The 25,677-nt window shown below is 43.7% G+C and overlaps 2 protein-coding genes and 1 long non-coding RNA gene across 3 annotated transcripts; 2 read left to right on the forward strand and 1 right to left on the reverse strand.

The window, feature by feature from the left end:
* Positions 1 to 397: 397 nt before the first annotated feature.
* LOC122641819 lies at positions 398 to 7,930 on the forward strand. The gene is made up of 3 exons (XR_006329967.1): positions 398 to 408; positions 3,068 to 3,072; positions 7,721 to 7,930. It is a non-coding gene; the product is annotated as an uncharacterized LOC122641819 (long non-coding RNA).
* Positions 4,401 to 6,491, reverse strand: LOC122641818 (probable LRR receptor-like serine/threonine-protein kinase At3g47570). Its single transcript, XM_043835122.1, has 2 exons — positions 5,413 to 6,491; positions 4,401 to 4,820 (listed from the first exon to the last, which is right to left on the reverse strand). Exons 1-2 carry the CDS (start codon positions 6,449 to 6,451, stop codon positions 4,426 to 4,428), a joined length of 1,434 nt encoding a protein of 477 aa, XP_043691057.1. The 5' UTR covers positions 6,452 to 6,491; the 3' UTR covers positions 4,401 to 4,425.
* Positions 7,931 to 22,973: 15,043 nt separating the features above from the next.
* Positions 22,974 to 23,576, forward strand: LOC122643410. Its single transcript, XM_043837034.1, has one exon. The coding sequence runs from the start codon at positions 22,974 to 22,976 to the stop codon at positions 23,574 to 23,576; it is 603 nt and encodes a 200-aa protein (XP_043692969.1).
* The last annotated feature ends 2,101 nt before the right edge of the window (positions 23,577 to 25,677 follow it).

Genomic DNA, 25,677 nt, shown 5'->3' on the forward strand with positions numbered 1-25,677 from the left:
GATTCCCTGACCGGTACAATTCCTCTAGTGCCTCTAATAAGAGGGAGGCGGACCCCACCCGGGCAGAGTGTTCGGTCAAGGGTGGAATGGTCATTTTGTCCCCCCTTGTTAGGGAACCACAGGTGATAAAGATCCCACATGCACAGAATAATGGTTCAGCTTTATCCCCCCCCCCCCCCCCAAAAAAAAATAAATAAATAAATAAAAACTTCTTCAACTAGTTTCTTCAGGGTGTCAAATTTGTATCAAACCGAAATTGGAACCAAACTAAATAAGCCAAACTAACCGAATTGATTAAAATTTGCTTCAGCTTGAGTATCGAATTTTAAATACAGGGAGAAAAAACGCCATCTGGTTGTGTGCAGTGCATAGCCCCTACACCTAGACACAGGGCTATGCAAAATGACCGTCGCATCCCCATGAAAAGTGGAAAACCCCGAGGGCACAACAGTCATTTTGTACGACCAGTGTCTGGGTGGGCCACACGCTGCACAACACCAAGTAGCATGCTCTTTCCATTAATATCTTATAGTATAAAAAGACATTATAATACTAATATATTTTAGTATATTATTATTAGATCTTATAAGGGAAATTTTCACTTACCTCCCCTAAGGTATCACATAATTACAAAAACACTCCTCAGTTTTAGAAAATTCTGCATGCTTCCTTGAGGTTCTTAAAAGTTAACATATGCCCCCATTGTGTTAGTGTAGACAGTAGGACTAACAATCTTAAAAACAAGGGCTGAACTGACAAAAATGCCCTTGTAAGAAAAAAAAAAACCTACAACTCATCTTCTCCAAATTGATTGGGGACAATAGATTGGGGACAATAAGTTGTAAGTATCCTTGTAGGGAACACCATGAAAGCCTATAAGACACATTAAGCATTGGAAGTGGTAGTGCTCTTACAGCTCTTGGCTTGGGACAAAGCATATCTGACCCAATTCAGGGCCGGATTGAACAAACCATATGGTTCTGACCTGGTTTCATACGCAATTCTTTGTATTCCACGCAGAGACTGGGGAGTCGGGTGAAGGCACAAGGGATGTAACCCAGAAGGCACATGAGGAACAAGGAGGGACAGAGAGTGTAGGCGAGCTATTAGGAGCTGTGGGCGAAACCGTAGCTGAAATTGCACAACTATAGGAGTTTATATGGGTGTTTAGGTTTTTCACTCTCTTGAGCCAAGCATGTCTCTTATTGAAATGGGCCATTGAGTACATAGGATTTAGATTTCATAGATTTTGTCTAATTTAGTCATAAATTGTATATAGCCCAACATGCTAAAAACTGTTTTAACTAGCGTTTTGGTATTCAAACCGATTAAGACCTGATACCGATTAATAATGGGAACGAAACCATCCCATTATTAATCGGTATTGAGTCCAATGTTTGGAATAAATCAATAAAGTGGAACGTTTCTGGTCTTGGTTCCAAAAAGGTAGATCCATCTAACCTGAACCGTCCCAATCCTGAACCACAAATTCTATTGGCATTGGAGTGAAGTAAAATCCAATAATAAAATCCATATTCTATTTTTTACCCTTCTTATCTATGTGAAAATGACTATATAAATTAAGACCTTTTTTCACTAAAAGGTCATGTATATTAAAAAAAACAAAAAGGATAGTACAAACAAACTGGACATCTCCAGAAAAACCAACAAAAACACTGTATATATAATCAAACCCCCACCTACGGCATTGCCATCAGCAGGGGATCAAAAAGCAACCAAACAAAAACAAAGACAAGAAACAAAACACATTATTGCCATTGGAATCTTGGTCTTCCCTGAGCATCACACTTGAGCTCCTTTACAACCGAAGTTGGCCAAACATCAATAGGAATCAAAAGTTCAAATTTGGTAGCCGATTTAGTCAGAAAATCAGCTGCCATCGGATTAGTTTCACGAAAGCAATGTGTTGGGGTAAAATCCACACATCACCTTATATGGTTTTGATGATAACAAATAAGTTAGTTGAACTAACTTGTGTTATATTGTATAGAGACCTTACAACAAATAAAGCATCAAGTAAGGGGGAGTTTATACAAACTTGTTGAACCAAGACAAAGTATCAAAGAATGGTGTGAAGAAAAAGACTGAGAAAAGGACTAGGTTCAAAGACCATGTTTAAGCATCTCAAATACAAGAGCTTTTAAAAGCATGTGTTCAATGTTTTTGTTTTAAGATGTAGTTAAAGTTTAAGTCCATTTGTAATGCACACACTCACGCATGCATACATGTAGAGTGACCCTAGGAGGTGTTTTTACATGGACCTAACCCAAGCAAATGGCCCCACACTTGTCCAAACATGGACTTAGCCATTTTCAGCAAAATCAGCTGATCCGGCATATCGAATCCGAATCCGGCATGCCAAATCCATCTTGACATGTTTGTTTGCAATCTCAGGGTTTGCTCACAAAGAGCAACCGGAATGTGCTACATCTGATCCGGCATAACGAATTGAGAATCCAGCATGCCGAATCAGATCCAGCATACCAAATTGCAATATGTCTGTTGGGAATTAGCCGTTTGACAACGGATAGATTCCATGATCTAGCATACCGAATTGGGAAACGGCAAACCGGATTAGGACAGAATTATATCCTAAAATGGCAATGAACCTTAGATGCTTTGAGCACCTTTGCCTATAAATAGGTAAGCTCATTTGGACTAATGACAATCAATTAAGACTAATCAAAGCATCGCAAAGGCATTCGAATTTGAACATTCAAAGTGTTGAAGCATTCATTCATCAAAGCATTCAAGTTCACTTCCCTGTCTACCTAATTATATTCACTTAGCATTGAAGCTTCAAAGTGGAAGTTAGCTACACATTCACTAAGGTTGAGGTAATCCTTACTTAGTAAAGCTTTCTTTATTATATGTTGTGAGTCCTCTTGCTCGAAATCAAGAGTAGTTAATTGTGTTGAGTCCTCTTGCTCGTCAATCAAGAGTAGTTGGTGGTGTGAGTTCTTTTGCTCCTAATCAAGAGTTGTACGAGTTCTCTTGCTCATTCTCAAGATTCTTATTAGTGGAATTCTCTCTAAGGTGAGAGGAGTGGACGTAGGCATAAGTGGCCGAACCACTATAAACGATTGTTTTACTATTGCAATTTACTTGCTAAGTTTTATTAATTGTTTTATTAGCCAAACCACTATAGCTGAGAAAACCATGGAAAAATCAGCTTCAAAGTCATGATCACCACTACAGTTGAATCACACTCGAACCAAAATGAGGCAAAGTTCTCTAGCCTAATCCAATCTCTTTAGCAGCGCACGAAACTCTGCTTCGAAGTTTGAAGTAACACCAAAGTAGGATCTAAAAGAATAGATCGATCACCTGAGCATTAGAATATCTAATAACTCCACCCGCACCCGCCTTCCCAGAATTACCAAGCGAACGCTGCCATCAATGTTAACTTTAAACCATCTAGGATGGGGTGGGCACCAATAGACTTCCAAGAGAGATTTAGGTCGATCCTGGGGGACAAGAATCTTCAAATATCTAGAACACATCAGATCAACAAAATAAGACACTCTCCCTTTGAATTTGGAAGCCAAATCCCTGAGGTCCCACAGATCCCAGACAGTTGATATAAATTAAGACCTCATATATGCAAGCACTCATTATAAAATAACACATAAAAAATCTTGGCAAGAAAATCAAACCATAAGAAACTTGATATATGTTATCCCTTTGGTAAATGGAAGCTAACAGGAGAGTTACCAATATTAGTTATTCAATGTAAATACATATACTAAAGGAAATTGAAAAGAGGATAAAAAACTATTTAAAAATTGTTCATTGTCTCCTTTGTATCACACTCCACCAGTTGCTCATCAATTTCCATTCTTAGTATTGATCTTGAACGGTTGAACCTTCTCATTGAAATCCACATACTGCACAACCACAGAATTACTCAAGTTACTTATATTACTCTTAGGATCGATGAAAACATGTTTTTTTAAAGAAACTATTTGTAGCTCTCAATATTTAATAACATGCAATTGCAACATAACTAACCATTCTTCAAATTATAGTTTTTTCAACTCTAAAGAATTGGTGATGTATGAGTAACAAGGGGTAACCTCAGTTTTGAAATCAAAGAAAGAGTAAGTGAACACAATTTTAACCCATTTGAATATATATTCAATCAACATGCCATAGGCATTTTTTGCAAGAGTTGCTGATGCCAAGACCATAGTTAGCCATTATCATAAATGCTTGAAAAGCCGCCAAGGTGACAAGATATAAGATAACAACATTTGTAAAAATCTACCTTTGTCATATGATCTAAGAATTTATTTTTCCCAGTTTTTTTCATAAGCATTAAGCGGCCAAGATAACACAATAATTACAAAGGCAATAAATCATAATCACCTTTTAATCATTTATGGTTGCTCTGCCTTGATTGATTCATGCTTTAAGAAAATTTCCCTTGATTAAATGCAGTTCCCTCACAACATCGTTCATCTGAACACGTTCTCTTGGTGATTCCATAGAGCATTGGAGTGACATTTCAATTATTGCTGTTACGCATTCTTGCAATTTATCTATCTTATGACTAGGGCCTTCAGTTATGTTGATAGCACCCTTCTCAATTTCTTCTCTTTGTCCTTCCTTGGGTAGGAGTGTGGGATCTAATACTTGCATCACGTTTGCAGGTAAAGCTGCCTTTGCAAAGTTACGGAGATTTAAGTCATCAGTAAACATCTGGTCTGTTGGCCTTTTTCCTGTGAACATCTCCAATAAAAGGATCCCATAGCTAAACACGTCCCCATGTATACTTGCCCTTCCACCCATGCCATATTCTGAAATATTGAAACCTCTCGTTATTAGTCTAACAATAAGAGATGCATATTTTTCTTCTTTTTTTTTTTTTGGTAAACGGAGATGCATATTTTTCATATAATACAAGAAATTACAGTAAAATAGGGAAATTGTGACCATATTATTCAAAAGTAACGAGTTACATGGTTATTTCTTCAATTTGAGAACCATGGGTCTTTTGATTGTGTTAAAAAGAATTCAATCTAAATTTGGTCCAAGTATATACCATGGTCCAATGCATTAATAGTATAATGAATTCCTAATTGAAATGGATATGGATAAAACCATGATCTACTGTAATTAAGATATAAAACTGTGTTGAAAGACTCAATCTATTAAGATCAAGTTCTGAATATCCAATAATAGTTGGATTGAAGTATTAACCTAATAAACAGGATCTTTTAGATCTGGTCCCTTTTTCTAAATCATCATTTGGGTCATGTTTAACAGCCTACAAAGAATTCTGATTAGAAAAAATATAAACAGCTTAGTAAATGACAGTTAGATCTACAAAATAAAAATTTAAGATATTGATTGATAACTAAAAATAAAATTGTATGGTGTATTTGTTACCTGGAGCAGCATAGCCAATAGATCCTTTTATCCCAATGGTACTAGTTTGAGCATCAGATGAATTGTCATCAGGTTCTAAAAGTAGCCTCGCCAAACCAAAATCACTGACATGTGCAGTCATATCACCGTCTAATAGAATATTGCTTGGCTTCAAGTCACAATGAACAATTGCCGTATAACAATGGTAATGAAGGTAATCCAATGCAGAAGCCACATCATTTGCGATGTTTAATCTTTGAAGAAGGCTTAAATTCCTTGAATGATTATGTGCCTCCATCGACAGATGTAACCAATCATCTAGACTCCCATTGGGCATGAACTCATAAACTAGGGCTTTGAAATCCTTCCCTTTTGAATCAAGACTTGAACAGGAAGTTAAAATCTTGACAAGATTTCGATGTCGAATGTTTCTTAATGCTTTGCATTCATCCATAAAGCTCTTGTAAACTCTTGGATTTTGAAGGTTGAGTACCTTGACTGCAACAATTGTTTCATCCTGATTGATAATCCCTTTGTATACAGAGCCAAAACTACCAGAACCTATGAAATTAGCTGAAGAAAATCCTCCAGTAGCTTGGAAGAGCTCTTTGAAAGAAATCTTTGGGAACTGGTCATCAATTACTAATGGTGTGGATGGAGGTTTACTTTTTGATTTTCTTATCCAATAAAGAGCAAGAAAGGAAGATATCAAAAGAAAACCTAGAACCACACCGATGATTACGAAAACCATTTTAAAAACATTGGACTTTTCTCGTTTCGTAGATCCATGACATGTAGGAAGTCGTAACTCTGTAATTCCCCCACAAAGCTTATTATTTTCATTCACAAAAATTGCACTTGCATTTCCAAAGATTCCTTTTGTTGGCACCTCCCCTTCAAGATTATTGAAGGATAACTTCAATCTCTGCAATGCTGAAAGTTTCTCTAGATCTTTTGGGATTTTTCCTGATAAGTTGTTGAGTGAGAGATCTAAATCTTGAAGCCCCTTCAAAAGAGTCAAAGATTGAGGAATGGTTCCTTCAAACAAATTACCCCACATATAAAGATATTCCAAACTATTACAGCTACCAATGGAGAAGGGAATTTGCCCAGACAGTTTGTTATGGGAGATATCTAATAAAGAAAGACTCCTCAAGTTACCAATTTCAATTGGCAAGGGACCGACCAGAGAGTTATTAGATAAGTAGAGAGATATTGATAAGGAGGAAATAAGAAAGAGTTGTCTAGGTATTTGGCCTTGGAGGCTATTATTACTAAGGGTTAGGTCCAGTAAGTTTTGACAATTCCCAATGCTAGGAGGAATGCTTGCATTCAAGTTGTTGGCTTCTAAATGGAGTCCAGTCAAAAGAGTGAGATTGCCTATAGAGGAAGGTATCTGTCCTGAAAGTCTATTTTCATTCAAGTACAATACTTGAAGCTTCGGAAGTTTCCCTATACTAGATGGAATATTACCTTCGATGAAGTTATATTCCATGCCCAATAAGCTTAAGCTGATGAGATTTTCAATCCCCGCAGGAATGGTTCCAAATATTTGATTCCCTCCTAAAGCAAGCATTGAGAGCTGTGTTGAGAGATTGGCTATATAGTGGGGAAGGGGACCCTTAAAACCATTTCTTTGTATGTTCAACCTCTGAAGATATGTACAATTGACCAAAGAATTTAGGAAATCTAAATCACCAGCTTCCCCCGCTCCAAATTGATTTCCACCAATATGGACTTGTTGAAGGTTTTGAAGATCTCCTAAGTTGTTAGGGACTGGTCCAATAAAAATGTTTTGAGCGAGAGAAATATGTACGAGTGTCGAAATGTTGGAGATGGACTTCGGAATTCTCCCAGAGAAAAAGTTGGCCGCAATTGAGATCATTTGGAGATTTGGAAGAGTGAGGCCTATGTCTCGTGGAAGGCTCCCATGCAATTGGTTTCGTGCAACAGAGATAACTTTAAGAGATGAGAGATTCCATAGCGAGAGAGGAAACATACCAGTTAGATTGTTTCCATTTAGTGATAGAAAGTATAAATTTGTAAGCCGACCAAGGGATTCTGGAATGCTCCCCTTCAGTCCACATCCAGATAATGAGATAACTTGGACGGTTGAAATATTCCCAAAAGAAGCTGGTAATTCTCCTGTTAAACCATTGTAATCAAGAGAAATTATCTCCAACTTCGACAAAGATGTAAATAGTTCAACCGGAATCTTCCCGACAAGATTGTTACGGGAAATGGAAATTTCTACAAGACCAGTGCAGTTGGCAAAGCTAGTAGGAAGATCTCCTCCTAGAGAGTTGTTGGAGAAGCGAATTACTCTTAGTCGAATCAGATTACCGATTTCTTGGGGGATTTCGCCATGGAATCTATTGTTTGAAATGTTGAGGGAATGAAGAAAAGTGAGATTCCCTATGGAAGGAGATATGCTTCCTCCCAAGCCCTTCCCTTGTAAATCCAATCTGATAACCCGTTGTTGATGACGGTGGCCACATGAGATCCCTACCCAATGGCAGAAATGGATGGAATCATTCCAAGAACTTAGTGCTTCATACGGATCATCAATTTGCGTCTTTAACTCGAGCAAAGAAAGTCGATCTGTCTCATTCCCTACGATACTTCCACCGGCGACAACGGATTCTAGCCTCAATGAGCTCCCAAAAAGAAGAATGAAAACTAGAAGAAGAAGAAGAAGAAGAAGCTGAAGTTCCATCAGAATCAAATGTTGGGATGCAAATGCAGAAACCAAACAATCTAGACTCTATTAATAATGCCTTCGGGAGAAAAAGCAACAAAAATGATATTCCACCAAACGCTAAACCTTAGAAGTCAAATCTTTGATTACTACAAAAACTAAACTCCATCACGATCATGTGGACTTATGAGTCTTGATTTTCTGTCCTCTATAGATTTTTGTTTGAATTATTATGGAGTTTCTACTTGTAAAGCGTCGTCCCACTTGCATTTTGGCTTGCTAGTTTCCAATTCAGCACAATGCCAAAATTTCGTACCTAATCTGGATTGTGAATAAGTGGACTTGGTTGAGAGAGGGAGAGAGGGAGAGAGAGAGATGTCAATTGTCAGTCACTCAAGCCAACGAGTGGGTGGTTCATATTTCATACTACGAAGGTCATAGCCGATTATTATGACTAAGGCCGTGAAAAGCAAGGGATTTGGAGTCTTCGAAAATATTTCTGTGAAAAGCATGCAAACGTCTTCATCCCTCCTGGGCGGTGGGCGGTGGGCGGTGGGCTCTAATTTAATTTAATGGCACACACTTGTCATGGGATAGGGTTTTGGGACTTTGCCGTTAAGAGTGTTGGAAAATATGGCCGTGAGGGACACGGAAGCATCATCTATCTCTCCTTGGCTCTTTATTGAATGCCACACACTGCACAACCATCGTCATCTCTCCTTAGTACCACACATCTGTAGTTTAAGGAAGGGAGGGGCCGGACGATGTGTATTTTAGGGATTAAGTAAGTTATCAGGAAAGGAAGAGATCGAGATGAAAGTTTGTTTTACAGGGAAGAAAAATTGTTTATTTCTTCCCCCAATTTGATACCCTCCCTTTTTTTTTTTTTAATTTTTCTATTTTGTCCCTAAATCTTGAACCCCTTCTGTAAAATATAAATAGGACACATGCTAGCATCGCCCTGAGTCTATCTCTCTCAACTTATGAAATGAAATGACATATATGTCTCTCTATTGTGGGATGGGAGAGATAAACTCAGGGCGTACTAGCGTACACTATGGTCCCGGATAAAAAAAACTCAATTGCATATAATTAATAGGGAAAAAGAACATTTCCTACACAGTCCGTGCACTAGTGTGGGGGCCAATGAGGGAACAGATAGAAGCATCCAATAAGAGGGGCGGAACAATCATTTCACATTCACTTCAGTCACTTGTATGTGAACGTGGAGGAACGTAACCAGACGTCGTTCTTTTTCCCTAATTAATAATGAGAATGTACTAGTGGTATTAAGGCCCTCTCTTTTCCCATGCAGACAAGATAGCCACTAGAAAAATAATGCTGAAAGATTTAATTGGCAGCAACGTATTTTAATTGGTAGTGGGTATGTAGACATAATTGGTATTATTCTTCTCTAAGAAGTTCTAGAGGGGAATGTTAGTTGTCTTCGACTTCTTTCTTGATAGGGTATTCCCTTTTTTATCGCTTTCAAATCCTAACATTTATAGTTTGTATAATATTTTTGAGGGGGGTGAATGTTCGCGTATGTGAACGTACTTGAACATTCCCTGCATTTAATATTTTTTTTGGGTAAATTACTCCCCCCCCCCCCTCCCCTTGAATTGGGTAATAACTCTCCCTCCTCCGAACTCAAAAGATTCTATCAACCTTGGTATTGGGTAATAACTCTTCCTCCCCTGAACTCGAAAGATTCTATCAACCGTACCCATTCCGGAAAAAATGGCTATTAAGTGTTAGTAAAAGACTATATTACCCCCTTCATCTTCTTACCCATTCCGGCAAAAATGGCTATTAAGTGTTAGTAAAAGACTATATTACCCCCTTCATCTTCTTCTTCTTCCTCCTCCTCCTACAACCCCTTTCCTACAACTCCGCCGCCACCCTACTGCCAACGCAACCCATCTCACCATCCCACTCATGCTCTCTCCTTGCCTTTTCCCTGCTGCTGATGCAAAGGGCCGGTCTCCATGGTGAGGAAATGATAACTCAGACACACAAAGCAGAGATCATCACGCAACTGAATAATTCCAGACCGAAGTCCAACAAGAATTCAGATGTTCAAACTCAGTCATATGGTCATGGTTGAATCTGCAATTCCAGGTGAGAGATCCTCACTACTAGTCCTCCTAAATAGAATAGTTATAATGTCGGAACAACCAACAACAAAGGAACTGGGAGAGACTGAAACTAGATCTGGCGGTAGAATGAAGAACCAAACATGAAATTCGAACAGGATCTCGAACTGAGCTTCAGCAGAAAGGGATCGCCCACTGCTAGGTAATAAAGACCCAAAACTTGAGATTAAAAGAAAGAAACTGAAATATTAAAAGGCATCTAAGGGTTGAATCGGCCTATGGAGGTGATTTAAACTCTGAAATATTAGGGAAAATAGAATACTAAAAAGAGTCAAAGCTAGCATTGAGTGTCTTCAAGTGGACTCGAAGACGTCGAAATCAAATACCTCCGAACCAGAGGAGCGGGCTTATGATCCTGATAAACCATAAATATACGGGCCAATCCCGAGAGGACACGTGTCCTGACCCGAAGAGAAGGCCAGCTCAAGCCCGGCCACGACAGAACCAGTTCGGTAGACCAAGAGGAATAGGACCCAAGAGGCCACCCCAAAGACCAAGTCTACCATTCATGCCACGGAGTCCAACCATGACGTCATTGGCAAGATCTACATTATCCTATCACTAAAAGATCAGGAGGTATACCAAAGGAAGTACTATTCTCAAAGAGGTACAAACCTAATCAAACTCACCATGAGAAGAGGACGTTTAGGGAACCTCTTCCCTACTAGGACTCTACATCTCACAAGGAGCTATTCCAAGTACAACTCTGCTACAAGATAGATTCTTCCACGATGGATACTTATCATCAATTGGGACTCTCCACACCGTTATACACAACTATAAATACTCAGGTATTCCAACCCATTATTCATCTTGAATTCCAATAATTCATCTGTTGCTAAGAGAGATCTAACTTAAGCATCAGAGAGTCCTAGGCCGGAACCACACCGGTTCTCCCTTGTCCTTGATGTCCTTTTGCAGGTTGTTACACCCAAAGGACCTACTGGAGGTTTCCTGGCACAATAGATTGGCGCCGTCTGTGGGAATGCTAGCCAATGTATCTACTAGCTCGCTTCCTTAAGTATTCAATGGCACCACGGGGTAAGAAGGCCGCTCCTTCCACCAATGCTCCAAGGAAGAGGAATGAGACACCCCCACCGAAGAGCTCTCGTCGGAGGGCCAATCATCATGAACTTCAAGAGACGGAGAACGAGCACGTCGACGTAGTCAATCTCAATAGCGAAGTAGTCGTGGAGGCAGTACCTGACCCGAACGCATTGGCAACTGTGGGCCAGATTAATAACTTGCAGAGACAGATCCTCCCAGACCAAAATCTTTTTCGGGATTATCTGAGGGCTGACTTCCTACAGGAGGGTGATGCCACTGCCGAGGATACAACCAATCCTTCGATAAGAGCAAAACCCTAGGAGGTCACTCCCTGGGGGTGAAAGATCGGAGAGACTCGCGAGACGCGTAAGTTTAACCCATCAGCAAGGAGATCCTTCACATCATCCCGTGAGAACAGCGGATCTGCCGATCCGATCGGAACGTGGGGCGTTACGGACGTACAGATCAATGGAACCTAATCAGGATGGTTCAAACAGAAGATCGGTATTCTAGGGGCGACTAGGAGGAAAATGCACACCAAGGCCGAGTCGAACCTATCGTGAAGAAAGTCCCTCACGTTCACATCAAGGCTCATCACGTCGTGACCACTCGTCATCACATCAAAACTCACGGCAGGAGGAAACATCAAGGAGGGGTTGAGAGTGGGTTCATAGTGGGCGCGCCACCAGGCGTGACGGACAGTCACATGATAAGGAGCTAGATAAAGGACTCCGAGAATTGGACAAGAAGTTGGAAGGATTGTAGAAGCAGACGAAAGGTGAAACACACTCCATACCAGGCCAACTTCCATTCTCGGCAGAAATCATGAGCGCATCTCTCCCCTCCAGATTCAGGTTACCCACCTTCGAGCTCTATAGTGGAACCACGGACCCTAACGATCACATCAACTACTTCAATGGGATGATGACCCTGTATAGTGGATCGGAGGTCATCTCTTGCCGAGCTTTCCCTGCATCCCTCAAAGGCGCGGCCACTTCGTGGTTCACAAGGTTTAAACCTCGATCGATAAACTCCTTCGTAGGACTCTGCGAACAATTTATCACCCACTTCCAAAGCAGCGTAAAACAGAAGAAAACCACAGTCAACTTGTTGAATGTGGTACAGAATCCAGGGGAGCCCCTCAGGGAATATGTCATAAGATTTATGAAGGAATCCCTGGAGGTTAGAGATCTAGACGACCAGACTCAACATGCAGCCCAAGCTGGGGGCATAAGAGACCTCGACCTCATCAAGGACCTGATGCGGCATGAGACCAAAACAATGAAAGAACTACTGGAGCGATGCAATGAGTTCGCCAACATGGCCGAAGTACTACAATCTTGGAAGAAAGTAATCGAGGCCAAACCACAGGAGAATAAACTATCAGTGCCGGATGATTGCAGAGAAAGCAAACGGACTAGAACAGAGCGCCGACAGGAGAAGGTTGATTGCCGATGGAGAAAACTGAGCATCGCCCAGAGAGAACTAATCGAGCGGGAAGCCCCGACTACACTCCCCTGAACACCACAAGGTCATAGATCCTTATGCAGATCCAAGACCGTTGCTTGCTTAATTGGCCGTGGCCCTTGCTTACAGAACCCGATGATAAACCAAAATTATACCGGCCAATCGTGGGCCGCCACATGTCCTGGCCTAAGAGGGAAGACCATCCCAAACCCGGCCACCTTACACCTCACTTGATTGGCCCAGAAGGTAAAGAACCAACAAAGACGTCCAAGGTCCAAGACCAAGTACTACACGCAAGCTACTAACATCACCGACGAGATGTACATCACCTCATCAGTTAAAGGTACCACCTACCAGAGGTACAATTCCGAATGGACTCATGCACCAAGGACCTTATCCAATATACAAGGGCGCATGCATGTCTATCTACCGAGAACATCTTCCCTACTGGGACTCTACCTCCCATGGGGGAGCAACCAACCAAGAGATGAATCCTACCAACTAGGAACGCTGATCTACTACGAGGACTACTCGTTACCAACTGGGACTCTCCACACCGCCTCACTCCACTATAAATTCCAAGGTACTCTACCCCATTAACCCATCTTGAATTCTAACTATTCATCTGTTTGCTCAGAGAGATCTAACTTAGGCATCGAAGAGTCCTAGGCCGGAACCACACCGGTGTTGAGGAAAAGACCTCATATACTCCTAACCATATTTTGATGATAACAAATAAAGCCTCTCTTAGACTAACATTTGTGTACGATGCTTAGATGAGAGCATAGCACCAAGTGAGGGGGAGCGTACACAAGAGCGAATACAAATGCATACAAGAATACGCCTCAAGATGGTTCCAAAGACATTGAAGTCAAAGAGTCAAACCTTGAAGACTAAAGGCTATGACTAACCAAAGAGCCTATTGAAGATTGAAGACAAATTGAAGACTCTGTAATCAAGTATTTGTAATGATAAAGTCACAATTGATGCAATGCACACATGCACGCATACATCCATTTAGAATGTCCTTAGGAGGTAATTTGACCCCTTAGACACTTGACCATTGAGTGTTGGAACTCCCCCAAACCAACACCTTTTTGGAATTGGACTATTTTCACTGAAACTACCCAATCCGGCATACCGGTTCCCAATCTGGCATACTGGATCAATGGGAATCTCAAGAAAATGGTCGCAGTAGCCCTCTGGAGTACGTTGGATTATGATCCAGCATATCGAATCTGTTTTAGCCTGTGTTTTACCCTGATCCGGCATACCGGATCAATATATTACTGTTATATTTTGACCGTTACTCCTTTATTCAATATGGAAATTAGGTAATCTAACATACCGGATTGGCATCCAGCATACCGGATTATATATGCTTTTTGGAATCCGATGTTAATTTAGATTCCTAATTAAATTAAGCCATCTAGCCTATAAATACCCACTTGTTTATGGCTCTGAACATCACTACTAATCATAATCAAGAGCCTCCAAAAACAAGTCACTCTCAAGTGAGAATTCAAGCACCCATTCAAGGCATTCAATCTCACTTAGCTTCCTTCATTCAACTTGCATTAAAGTTCAAGATTGAAAGTTAGCATTTCATTACTAAAGATTGAGGTAACTCTAATACTTTAGTACATTCATTTTTACTTATTATAAGTAGGTTGAGTTCTCTTGCTCGGAATCAAGAGTAGATTGAGTCCTCTTGCTCATTAACTCAAGATTAGTTGTTGTTGAGTTCTCTTACTCATTATTCAAGAGTTGTACGAGCTCTCTTGCTCACACTCAAGAGTTGTTATAGTGAGATTCTCTCTGAGGTGAGAGGAGAGGACGTAGGCAAGTGTTGGCCGAACCAATATAAATCTCTTGTATCACTCTTTGTTTTATTGCTTGTTTATTGCTTGTCTTTACTTGGTTATTTCCGCATAATTTTTAATTTTACTACCTTTACCTATTCACCCTCCCCTTTAGGTGAATTCACAACCAGTTCTCCCTTGTCACCCAGATTCTTTTATAGGTTACGACACTCAAAGGGACCACCAAACGATTTCTTGATGCAATAGATTGGTGCCGTCTATGGGAATGACGCTAGCCAACCATATCTACTAGCTCGCTTCCTCAAACGTTCAATGGCACCATGGGGTAAGAAGGCCGCTCCCTCCACCAACGCTGCGAGGGAGAGGAATGGGTCACCTCCACCAGAGAGCTCTCGTCGGAGAGCCAATGTTCATGACTCCCAGGAGAGGGAGAACCTTGAGAACCACCATGGAGGTAGTCGACCTCAACAACGAAGTAGTCGTGGAGGCAGTACCTGACCCTAACGTACCAGCAACTGTAGGTCACATCAATGACTTGCAGCGACAAATCCTCAATGACCAAATACTCTTTCGAAACTATCTGAGGCAGCGGGCAACGTCCCACCGCCGTAGGGCATTGCCATTACCAAGGACAAAGCCCATACCTTGATAAGAGCCAAACCCTAGGAGGTCACCTCCTAGGGGTGAAAGATCGGAAAGACTCGCAAGGCGGGCAAGTCCCACTCACCAACAGGAAGATCCTTTGCATCATCCTAGGAGAACAGTAGACCTGCCAATCTGGTCGGGACGTGGGGTGTTATACCCGCACCCCGGATCATAATTAATTTTTATTTTTCCCCGTGACGTGTGGTTATCACTGCCACGTGCTGGTGAGCTGTTCTCACTGGTGGTCAAACCCAGTTACAAATTATTGACCATGATACGGGCTTACCATTGACACCCCATGGCAAAGGAAATAGTAAGTTCTAGCCCTTAATTTTATTTATTTACCCTTTTCCTCGATGCCCTCGAAGTGCGGGTCAAGATTTAGACCGCCCGGGCTAATTTAGTTGAGTTGGGAATATTCCATTTGTGGGTCCCACTTATTTAAGGGAGCGTGTGATGGGCTTATAATCCCATGGTGGATGGACCCATCCCCAAGTGGGTTCTTTTCTATTTGAAACCTATGGGCAGGCCCATTTAGTTAAGAGGCTCATTTGACTCTATTTGACCCATCTAACTTAGAGTACCCATTTAACTTGGGTGACCCATTTAACTTAAACTACCCATTTAGCCTAATGACCCATTTATCTTGGATCCACCCATTTAACTCTTGACCCATTTAACTTAAACTATCCATTTAGCTATTTGACCCATTTAACTTAGAGGATCCAAGGTCCATTTTCTTTAAATAAGACAAAGGGGGGGGAGAAGCATTCATTTCATTTCTTCTCCCATCTAACCTAAATCGTGGAGGAGAGAAAGAGGAGAGAAAGGAGAAAGAAGAAAGAAGAAAGAAGGAAGAAGGAAGGAGAGAAGGAGGAAGAAGGGTGGAGAAACTTGGTTGGAGGTTGGAAGAGCACTTCTTGGAGCCTCAACATGGAGCCTTCTATATTGGGGGTAGGTAAGTCATTCAAACCCACATCTCTTCATCTATTTTGATTTTTGAGGTTTGGGAAATGGGAGAAATTCAACCTAGGGTTCTCTTGGAACCCAAGGAATCGATGGAACCTCTAAACCTAGACTATGGTGGAGTTATTTCACTCCATTACAAGCCCTAAGCCTAAGTAATCTCTTTCCATTTAAGAAATTTAAGGTTTCTACCATATTATGTCCTAATTTAGGTTCTCTTTGTTTTCTCTTAAATCCATGGGATTACATGGACCTAATGAGGTCTTAGAACCCTAATGGACCTAGGAGGAAGTTTTTTTGAAGCCTCCCTACCTTTAAACCCCTTGGAAAATGAATCCCTAGTGAGAAACCCTTCAATTTTCGGTTCTGCAGGTATGTGGTTTTACACTCGGATTCAGTTTTCTGAAACCACATCTGCATCCGACCTTGACTAAAACTATCCTAAGCCCCTGGTTAGCTAGGATTTACATGTGGTTTCAGACCTGCAAGAAACCACCCTGAAATTACCTTCCTGAGAAGGATTCTGTGAAGGTCGGATTTACACTCGGTTTCAGTTTTCTGAAACCACATCTGCATCCGACCTTGACCAAAATTGTCCTGAGCCCCTGTGAAGGTCGGATTTACACTCGGTTTCAGTTTTCTGAAACCACATCTGCATCCGACCTTGACTAAAACTGTCCCGAACCCCCGGTTTCCTAGGATTTACATGTGGTTGCAGAATTTGGGCATGAAACCACTCCTGCAACCACTTTGTTTCTGGAACCTCATACTTAAGTGTTTATGGGAGACCTTTTGGGGATCCTTTCCTTTCGCTCGTTTAACCTTATTCCACTCTTTGTATAGGTTAATATATTCACTTTTGTGGCTTATTGCTTGATCGAGGCGACAACTGATAATCTTGGTGCTTGGCGTATACGTTGTGAGTGGGTTTGGTCGTTTGGGCTTGTTATTATTATTGCATTATATATTATGTAATCATTATAATTAATAAGCATGTTTGTGCATATTGCATACTCTTATATACAATTGTTATAATGTTGATTGGTAATGTGATACCTTGATGGGTCTCGGTGCCGGTGGGTACCGGTGCCGGAACCCCGAACACTATATACATTTATGAAGAAATTTTGTTGAATGTCATGTTGAACTGTATGCGCCGTGCCGTGCTGGTAACCGGGCACTAAACCAGATGAAAAGTTGATGCGCCCGGATTACCTCTCGGGACGATAGGACCTGCATGTAGTATATTGTGGCTAGGATTTCACACCCTTATGCTACGACCCTTACCAACAGGGGTTTAGGTGTTGGGTAATCAGTACACCGGATTCTGTGGAGGTGGGAGAGGCCAGTCATGGTAGTATTGGTTATCAGGGGTCTGCCACTGAGTGGTCTTGGAGGCTTCGATCGGCGTAGGTCCCACGTGACAATTGAGGTTTCATTGTGGCGATAAGTTAAGTGACCCACAGTGTCTCCCGAGTTGTCACAGTAGCATATGCCATTGACTTAGTTGTTTGTTAGGTGGAAAAATGGACTTAACATGTGAATGAATCATTGGACTATGTGAATTGCGTGTTTGTGCATCCCCATCCCCTCACTGGCTCAGTGGAGCTAACCCCCTCGTGTACACAATTTTTAGATTATGATGCAGGTACGGAGGAGCCGGAAGCTGTGTTAGAGGAACATGGCAATGGGTGTCCTTGTGACAATTGTGCCTACGGGCCGTGAGAATTCTAGGGACTTGTTCCCCTTTTGTTTATTTTAGGGCGTAGGCCCATGTATAAACATTTATTGTTATACCCTTGTTGATCATTATTAGATGGTAATGAAAAATGGATTAACTACAGTATTTATCATCTAGGCTTTGATCATCTTGTAACTATTAATTTTATACGCTTCCGCAAAACTAGTGATCATTTGGAATGTAATATTTTCCTTTCCGCACTCTGATATTATATTGTTTTAATATTAGTTATGATTGTGCGTTGGGACACTGTGTCAGTGATCCTGGCAGCTTAGTAGGATGACAAGCGTCGTCCTAGTCACCCCTTATAATGTATTTTATCCCTTGTTGGGATGGGGGCGTGACATGGGGTGTCACTGATGCACAGGTTGGTGGTACCTTGCTCGGACGGTTCGATTAGAAGGTCAGTGTTCCAAGGACGACTAGGAGGAAGTCACACACCAAGGTGGAGCCGGACCTACCGAGAAGAAATTCCCTCGTGTTCGCATCAAGGTTCATCACGTCGTAACCACTCACCATCACGTCAAAACTCATGGCGGGAGGGAACTTCAAGGAGAGGTCGAGAGCAAGGTCGCAGCGAACGTCCCGCCAGATGTGATGAACAGTCACGAGAAGAGGAGTTAGATAAAAGACTCTGAGATTTAGAAGAGAAGCTGGAAGGGCTAAAGAAGCAGACGAAGGGTGAAACACACTTGGTACCGGGACAACATCCATTCTTAGCAGAGATCATGGGAGCCACACTCCCCTCCCGGTTCAGGCTACCCACCTTTGAACTCTACAGTGGTACCACGGATCCTAATAACCATATCAACTACTTCAATGGGATGATGGCCCTGTATGGGGGATCAGACGTGGTCTCCTGTCGAGCATTCCCTGCATTCCTCAAGGGTGCAACCACTTCATGGTTCTCAAGGCTCCGGCCTAGATCGATAAGTTCATTCGTGGAACTCTGTGAGCAATTTGTCACCCACTTCCAGAGCAGCGTCAAGCAGAAGAAAACCACGGTCAATATGTTGAATGTGGTACAAAACCCTGGGGAGTCCCTCAGGAAGTATGTGACCAGGTTCACGAAGGAGTCCTTAGAGGTCCGAGACCTAGACGACCAGACCTAGCATGCAGCCTTGGTTGGGGGAATTAGGGACCTAGACTTGATCAAAGACCTAGTATGACATGAGACCAAGACAATGAAGGAGCTTCTAGAGCGGTGCAACGAGTTTGCCAATATGGCCGAGGTACTGCAAGCTTGGAAGAAAGTGATAAAGGCCAAGCCTCAAGACAACAAGAGGTTGGCGCCGGATGACCGTAAAGAGAGTAAGAGATCGAGAACCGAGCGCCGACGGGAGAAAGGTGACCGCCAGTTAGAAAGGACAAACCGTCACCAAGAGAGGAGTAACCGAGCAAGCAGCCCCAAGTTCACACCCCTGAATACCACCAGGTCCCAGATCCTCATGCAGATCCAAGGCCGTGACCTACTCTATTGGCCACGACCCATGCTAGCAGGGCCTGAGAAGCACAACCCCAACAAGTATTGTCTCTTCCACCAAGATATTAGGCATGACACAGAAGACCGCATCCAACTGAAGAGGGAGATAGAGCAACTTGTGAAGGCGGGGTGCTTGAACAAGTATGTGAAGGGAGGACGAGATGGCCATTCAGACTAAGGAGGCAGAGGCCATGACCGAGAAAGAGAAGAGTCGCGGTGCAAAGAAAGAAGAACAGACTGAGATAGGGAGAGAGACCGCCCGAAAGAGAGGAAAGATGGAGCTTAACTAAGTGGTACCAAAGGAGCCCCCATCGTCACCATACTAGGAGGACCTAGACAGGAGTCTACGAGGAAGGCCAAAGCCCATGCTAGATTCATGGAAGTAGCAGAGAAGCCAAGCAAGGTAGCTAAGACCGAGACGGTAATCTCCTTCTCGGACGCAGACCTAGAAGGACTGAGCTTGCCACATAAGGATGCCCTGGTGGTACAGGTAGAGATGGCCAATCGACCCGTGCATAGGATGTTGGTAGACACTGGGGTGTCTGTGGACGTGCTCTCGCTAGAAGCTTACAAGCAGTTCGGGTCCGGTGATGACCAACTCAAACTGGAGCTAACCTACCTCCACGGTTTCTCGGGCGCTACCGCCTCCATCAGAGGGATAATGGAGCTGCCCGTCACCTTTGGAGAGTACCCTCGGTAGATCACAATCATGGTGAACTTCATGGTAGTAAGTCTGTGGTATCCTTCAACGGCCTCCTAGGGCGACCATCCCTTATGGCCCTTAAGGGAGTCGTATTACCTATCAACCTGAAGATGAAGTTCCCAATAGAGAATAGGGTGGGCGAGATCTGAGGAGACCAAAAGAAAGCCAGGGAGTGCTATGCGACGCTCGTCCAGAAGAATAATGGCAATACCCGTGGGATGGCGCTATGTGTAGGGAACCTCGTCAACGACCAGAGAGACGAACTGATAGAGCGAAGAGGAAGGCCAGTGGAGGACCTCGTCCTATATCCCCTTAGCAAGGACGATCCCTCCAAGGTAGTGCAGATTGGGTCGCTGTTGAGTAAGGAACAGAAGGACAAGCTTGGGCGTCTCCTCCAGGAGAACATGGATGTCTTCGCATGGTCGACCTCTAACATGCCTGGCATACCCCGGTGCATAGCCGAGCATAGGTTACACATAGATCTAACCAGGAAGCCCATCCAACAGAAGTGATAAAACTTCACCCTTGACCAACAGGCCGCCATCAAAGAAGAGGTCGAGAAGCTGAGCCACTCGGGGTTCATCAGAGAGGAGAAGTTCCCAACATGGCTCGCGAACATGGTCATGGTACCAAAATAAATGAAAAGTGGAGGATGTGCGTCTACTACATCGATCTAAATAAGGCATGCCCAAAGGATGAATACCCACTGCCAAGGATCGACCTGTTGATCGATGCTACCGCCGGCCATAAGATGCTGAGCTTCATGGATGCCTACTCCGGGTATAACCAGATCCTCATTAACAAGGATGATGAGTCCTATACAGCATTCCAGACAGATAAGGAGAACTACTGCTACCGCATCATGCCATTTGGGCTAAAGAACGCAGGAGCCACCTACTAGAGGATGGTCAACAAAATGTTTGAAGAACAAATTGGGTGCAACATGGAGGTGTACATAGAAGACATGCTCATGAAAAGCATCCAAGCCCAACAACACCTGACCGACCTAGAGGAAGCATTCGAGGTACTACGGAAGAACTAGATGAGGCTAAACCCCGCAAAGTGCGGCTTCGTCGTGACAGCAGGAAAATTCTTGGGCTTCATGGTCTTAATACGTGGAATAGAGGCCAACCCATCCAAGATCAAAGTCATCCAGGAGATGTCACCCCCCCCCAGACAGTCAAGGAAGTACAGAGACTAAATGGAAGGGTCGCGGCCCTATCAAGGTTCGTGTCGCGGGCTGGAGACAAGTGCCTACCATTCTTCAAGACATTGAAGAACCTCCGAAATCCTAAAGACTTCATGTGAACGAAGTGCCAAAAAGCATTCGAGGAGCTGAAGAGGTACCTGGAGAGTCCACCACTGCTTGGACGACCAGAGCCTAATGAAGAGTTGTAACTCTACTTGGCCGCCACCCCGATCGCGGTAAGCACGGTACTACTGAAGGAAGAAGGTAAAGTACAAAGACCTATCTACTACGTCAATCATGTCTTGATGGACGCAGAGACAAGATATGCTAAGATCGAGAAGGTAGCCTATGCACTCATGATCGCGGCAAGGAAGCTAAGGCCATACTTCAAGGCCCACACGGTCGTGGTACTCACAGACCTACCACTGAAGAAGGTACCTGCACAAGCTAGACATCTCAGGATGATTGATAACCTTGGTGGTAGAGTTAAATGAGCATGACATCAAGTTCTGACCTCGGATGGCCATCAAAGGTTAGGCCCTAGCGGACTTTGTCGCTGAGTGCACCCTATCAGAGGTCGAGCCAAAAGCAGAGGAGCATGATAGCAGGTCATGGGAGCTGTTCATAGATGGTTCGAGTAGTACGACAGGAAGTGGGGCTGGCTTCATACTCACCAGCCCCGAAGGTATTTGAATCCAATACGCCCTCTGATTCACCTTCCAAGCATCCAACAACGAAGCAGAGTACAAGGCACTACTAGCTGGACTCCGAATGGCCAAAGCCATCCAAGTCACTCACCTAGCCATCCGGAGTGATTCCCAACTTGTAGTAAATCAGGTGAATGGGGAGTGGCGAAAGATGAGCACATGGCAGCATACTTACTGCGTGCTCGAGAGATGATCACGGAGTTCGTGAAGTTCTAGATGGTTCGAGTACCAAGGGTTGAGAACGCCGCAGCAGACGCCCTATCCAGGCTAGCAAATGATGAGCTCTGGAACTTGGCCAGCGCCGTATAAGTTGAAATACTACATGGGCCAATGTACCGGGAGAAGCAAGTTAATGAGATCGAGGACGGACAAGCTGGATGGACCCTATAGTCAATTACCTATAGAATGACATACTACCAGGAGACAAGGTTAATGCCAAAAAGATAAGGATGCGGGCGGCAAAGTACACGGTCATTGATGGGGTACTATACAAAAGAACGATCACTGCACCATTGCTCAGGTGTCTAGGACTCAAGGGAGCCAAGTACGCCCTAGTAGAGGTCCACGAAGGAATATGCAAAAGCCACATGGGAGGGCGAGCGCTAGCCTATAAAGTCCTCTGTCAGGGGTTCTATTGGCCACGGATGCAGGAAGAGACCATATAATATGCCAAAACTTGCGAACAATGTCAATTGTTCCCCCCGGTACCCCATCTGCCTGCCACAAAATTGACCTCCATCCTTAACCCCATACCGTTCGCCATATGGGGGACAGACATCTTAGGTGACTTCACGGCAGCGTCTGGGAACAGAAAGTACCTAGTGGTCACCATCGACTACTTCACCAAATGGGTCGAGGCTAAGCCACTGGCGAAGAAAATAAAGAATGAGATGGAGAGGTTTGTTCGCGACGAGGTGATCTATAGGTTCGGGGTACCAAGAATCCTAGTCTCAGACAATGAAAAGCAATTCAACAATCCAAAGTTCAGGGCTTTGCCAATCCTACAACATCGACTATTGGCCTGTCTCCGTAGCTTACCCACAAGACAATGGTCAGGTGGAGGTGACTAACAGAACACTACTTGAGGGAGTCAAGATAAGGTTAGAAGGAGCCAAAGGCAAATGGGTCAAAGAACTTCCAAGTGTCCTATGGGCATACCGAACAACAGTAAGGATGCCCATAGGAGAGAGCCCATTCCGATTGGCATATGGTACCGAGCCCTTGGCACCAGTAGAAGTCCTTGCCATGTTCCACAGAGTCCTGTATTTCAACGAACGCACATACGACGACCGGCTCTGGACAAACTTGGATTTCATGGACGAGGTTCATGAGAAGGCACTGCTCAGGAACGTGGCATACCAGCAGAGAACGACCAAGTACTACAACGCCAGGGTCAAGGAGAGGCTTTTCCACCAGGGAGACCTAGTTCTAAGGAGGGCTAGAGCATCACAGCCCAGGAAGGAGGGAAAGCTATCGGCCAACTGGGAAGGACCCCACATAATTTCCAAGCAGATGCGGCTAGGGACCAACCACTTGAAAACTTTGGGGGGCAAGAAGTAGGGGTATCAATAATGCCCGACTGGCCCGAACCCGCCCTGAGCCAGGCCCGGACCCGACCCTGATCTACTAACCCGAAGGGTGGGTCAGGGTTGAATTTTTGGTTGACCCTGGCAGGGTCGGGTCGGGTCCAGGATAAGACCCCGGGCTTAGCCCGGCCCGGCCCAGACCCGACCCTGTGTAAGTTATAACCATTTCCCACGATTCTCATCAACTAACACCTGATGAGAAGCAATAGGGTTGCAGAGGCTCTCTATCTCACACATTCACACCTCTTTCTCATCTCTTCCTAATTCATCAAAATATTCTCTGCTTGCTTGCGATTGCAGCAAACCCTACCCTATTATTATTTTTTTTTTGTTACCCAAGATTTACCACTCCTGGTGATCCAATAAACTCCCCCGGTCAGAGAGAGAGGTGAGGCAGCCATGGCGGAATCCCACAATGAAGGTAGTTTCCACAGGTGCTCAACAAGTCCAAAGCTGAAAGTGTCTCCTCCGTCTCAATCTGAGCTCTACAACCAGAGATGAGACCTGCGAATCTTAAAATTTGCCTTTCACTGGATGGATCTATCTCTAAAATCTTAAATCTGTCAAATCTCATCAGTTTATTGATTGCCCTGTGTCAGTTTATTCTTCTACATTGTTGGTCTTTCGTTGTGGATTTTTATTCCATCTTATCTTTATCGATGGGCCATTGATGGATTATCTGATAAACTTCTTTTGTAGATACAGGATTTTATTTTTTCAGTTTCAAGGATAGAGAGATTCACACTCCTAATGAACCAAACCCCTTTCTCCTTGCTTAATTCTCTTTTAAGACTATTTTCTCAACCTCTTGGAGGCAACATTAGGGTCGGGTCAGGGTCGGGTTGGGTCAAGGAAAACCCTGGCAGGGTCGGGTCAGGGTTGAGGGTTTCTTGGCCCTGCCAGGGTTGGGTCAGGGTCAGGGTTTAGGTTAAGGCCTCTAGAGTCAGGGTCAGGGTTTAGGCAGGTCCGGCCCAACCCGACCCATTGACACCCCTAGCAAGAAGATAGATCGAGCTTGGAACTCAAAGCATCTGAAGAAGTACTATCAATAGAGTAGCAGTAGTTATGGCTTTCAGCCACAGTAGTTCGCATTACAGCATTATAATAGTAGAAATTTTTTGAAGTTTTGAAGTAATTATTTCGTTTTGGGCTACATTTGTCTACCTCTCGGCCGTCAGTCGAACACTTTTAAGCACCGAGGTCTAATGACCACCAAGGCGTAAGGCCACCGAGATCTAATGACCACTAAGGCATAAGGCCACCAAGGTCTAATGACCACCAAGGCATAAGGCCACCAAGGTCTAATGACCACCGAGGTGCAAAGCCACCAAGGTCTAATGACCACCAAGGCATAAGGCCACCAAGGTCTAATGACCACCAAGGCATAAGGCCACTGAGGTCTAATGACCACCGAGGCATAAGGTCACCAAGGTCTAATGACCACCGAGGCATAAGGCCACCAAGGTCTAAGGACCACCAAGGCGTAAAGCCACCAAGGCGTAAGGCCACCAAGGTCTAACAACCACCGAGGCACAAGGCCACCAAGGTCTAATGACCACCAAGGCGTAAAGCCACCAGGGTCTAATGACCACCGAGGCCTGTCAATGCACAAATGACGAAGAGCAATACACAAGGGAGGCAAGAACTCAGCCATAAAAAAGAAAAAGTATATAACTTCAAAAAGCAATGGTGATTATAAAGCCAAGTTCTGAAGTTCTAAGTTCAACATTTAATAAACAAAAAGAACGGAGTCAAGGAAGAGCCGCGCCCTCCTCCGGAGGACTCACATCCTCCTCAGGGGGGAAGCCATATCAACCTCAGGCGGAGGAGCCACGCCTTCCTCAGGAAGGGCCGCGCCCTCCTCAAGGGGAGTAGCGCCTTCCCCAAGAGGAACGTTGGCTACCCTAGCATCTACAGTGATCGACGGCACATAGCCCAAAAATCTGGAGAAGTCGTAGTCAGGAGTCTCCCCAAGGACATAGGCCGCTATGTTATGGATCCCCATATCATACACCTCCTGGTTATACTCATAGAACAGATCCCTTATGGTTTGGGATGTCTGGAACTATGCCACA

Source organism: Telopea speciosissima, chromosome 10 (genome assembly GCF_018873765.1).
Source record: "Telopea speciosissima isolate NSW1024214 ecotype Mountain lineage chromosome 10, Tspe_v1, whole genome shotgun sequence".
Taxonomy (NCBI): Eukaryota; Viridiplantae; Streptophyta; class Magnoliopsida; order Proteales; family Proteaceae; genus Telopea; species Telopea speciosissima.

Excerpts from the sequence above, each read along its gene's own strand:
- LOC122641818 (XM_043835122.1), bottom strand. The coding sequence starts at position 6,451 with ATGTGGGGTAATTTGTTTGAAGGAACCATTCCTCAATCTTTGACTCTT. Across the intron at positions 4,821-5,412 it reads TATTGGCTATGCTGCTCCAG|AATATGGCATGGGTGGAAGG; the intron begins GTAACAAATACA and ends TCAATATTTCAG.
- LOC122643410 (XM_043837034.1), top strand. The coding sequence starts at position 22,974 with ATGAAAAGCAATTCAACAATCCAAAGTTCAGGGCTTTGCCAATCCTAC.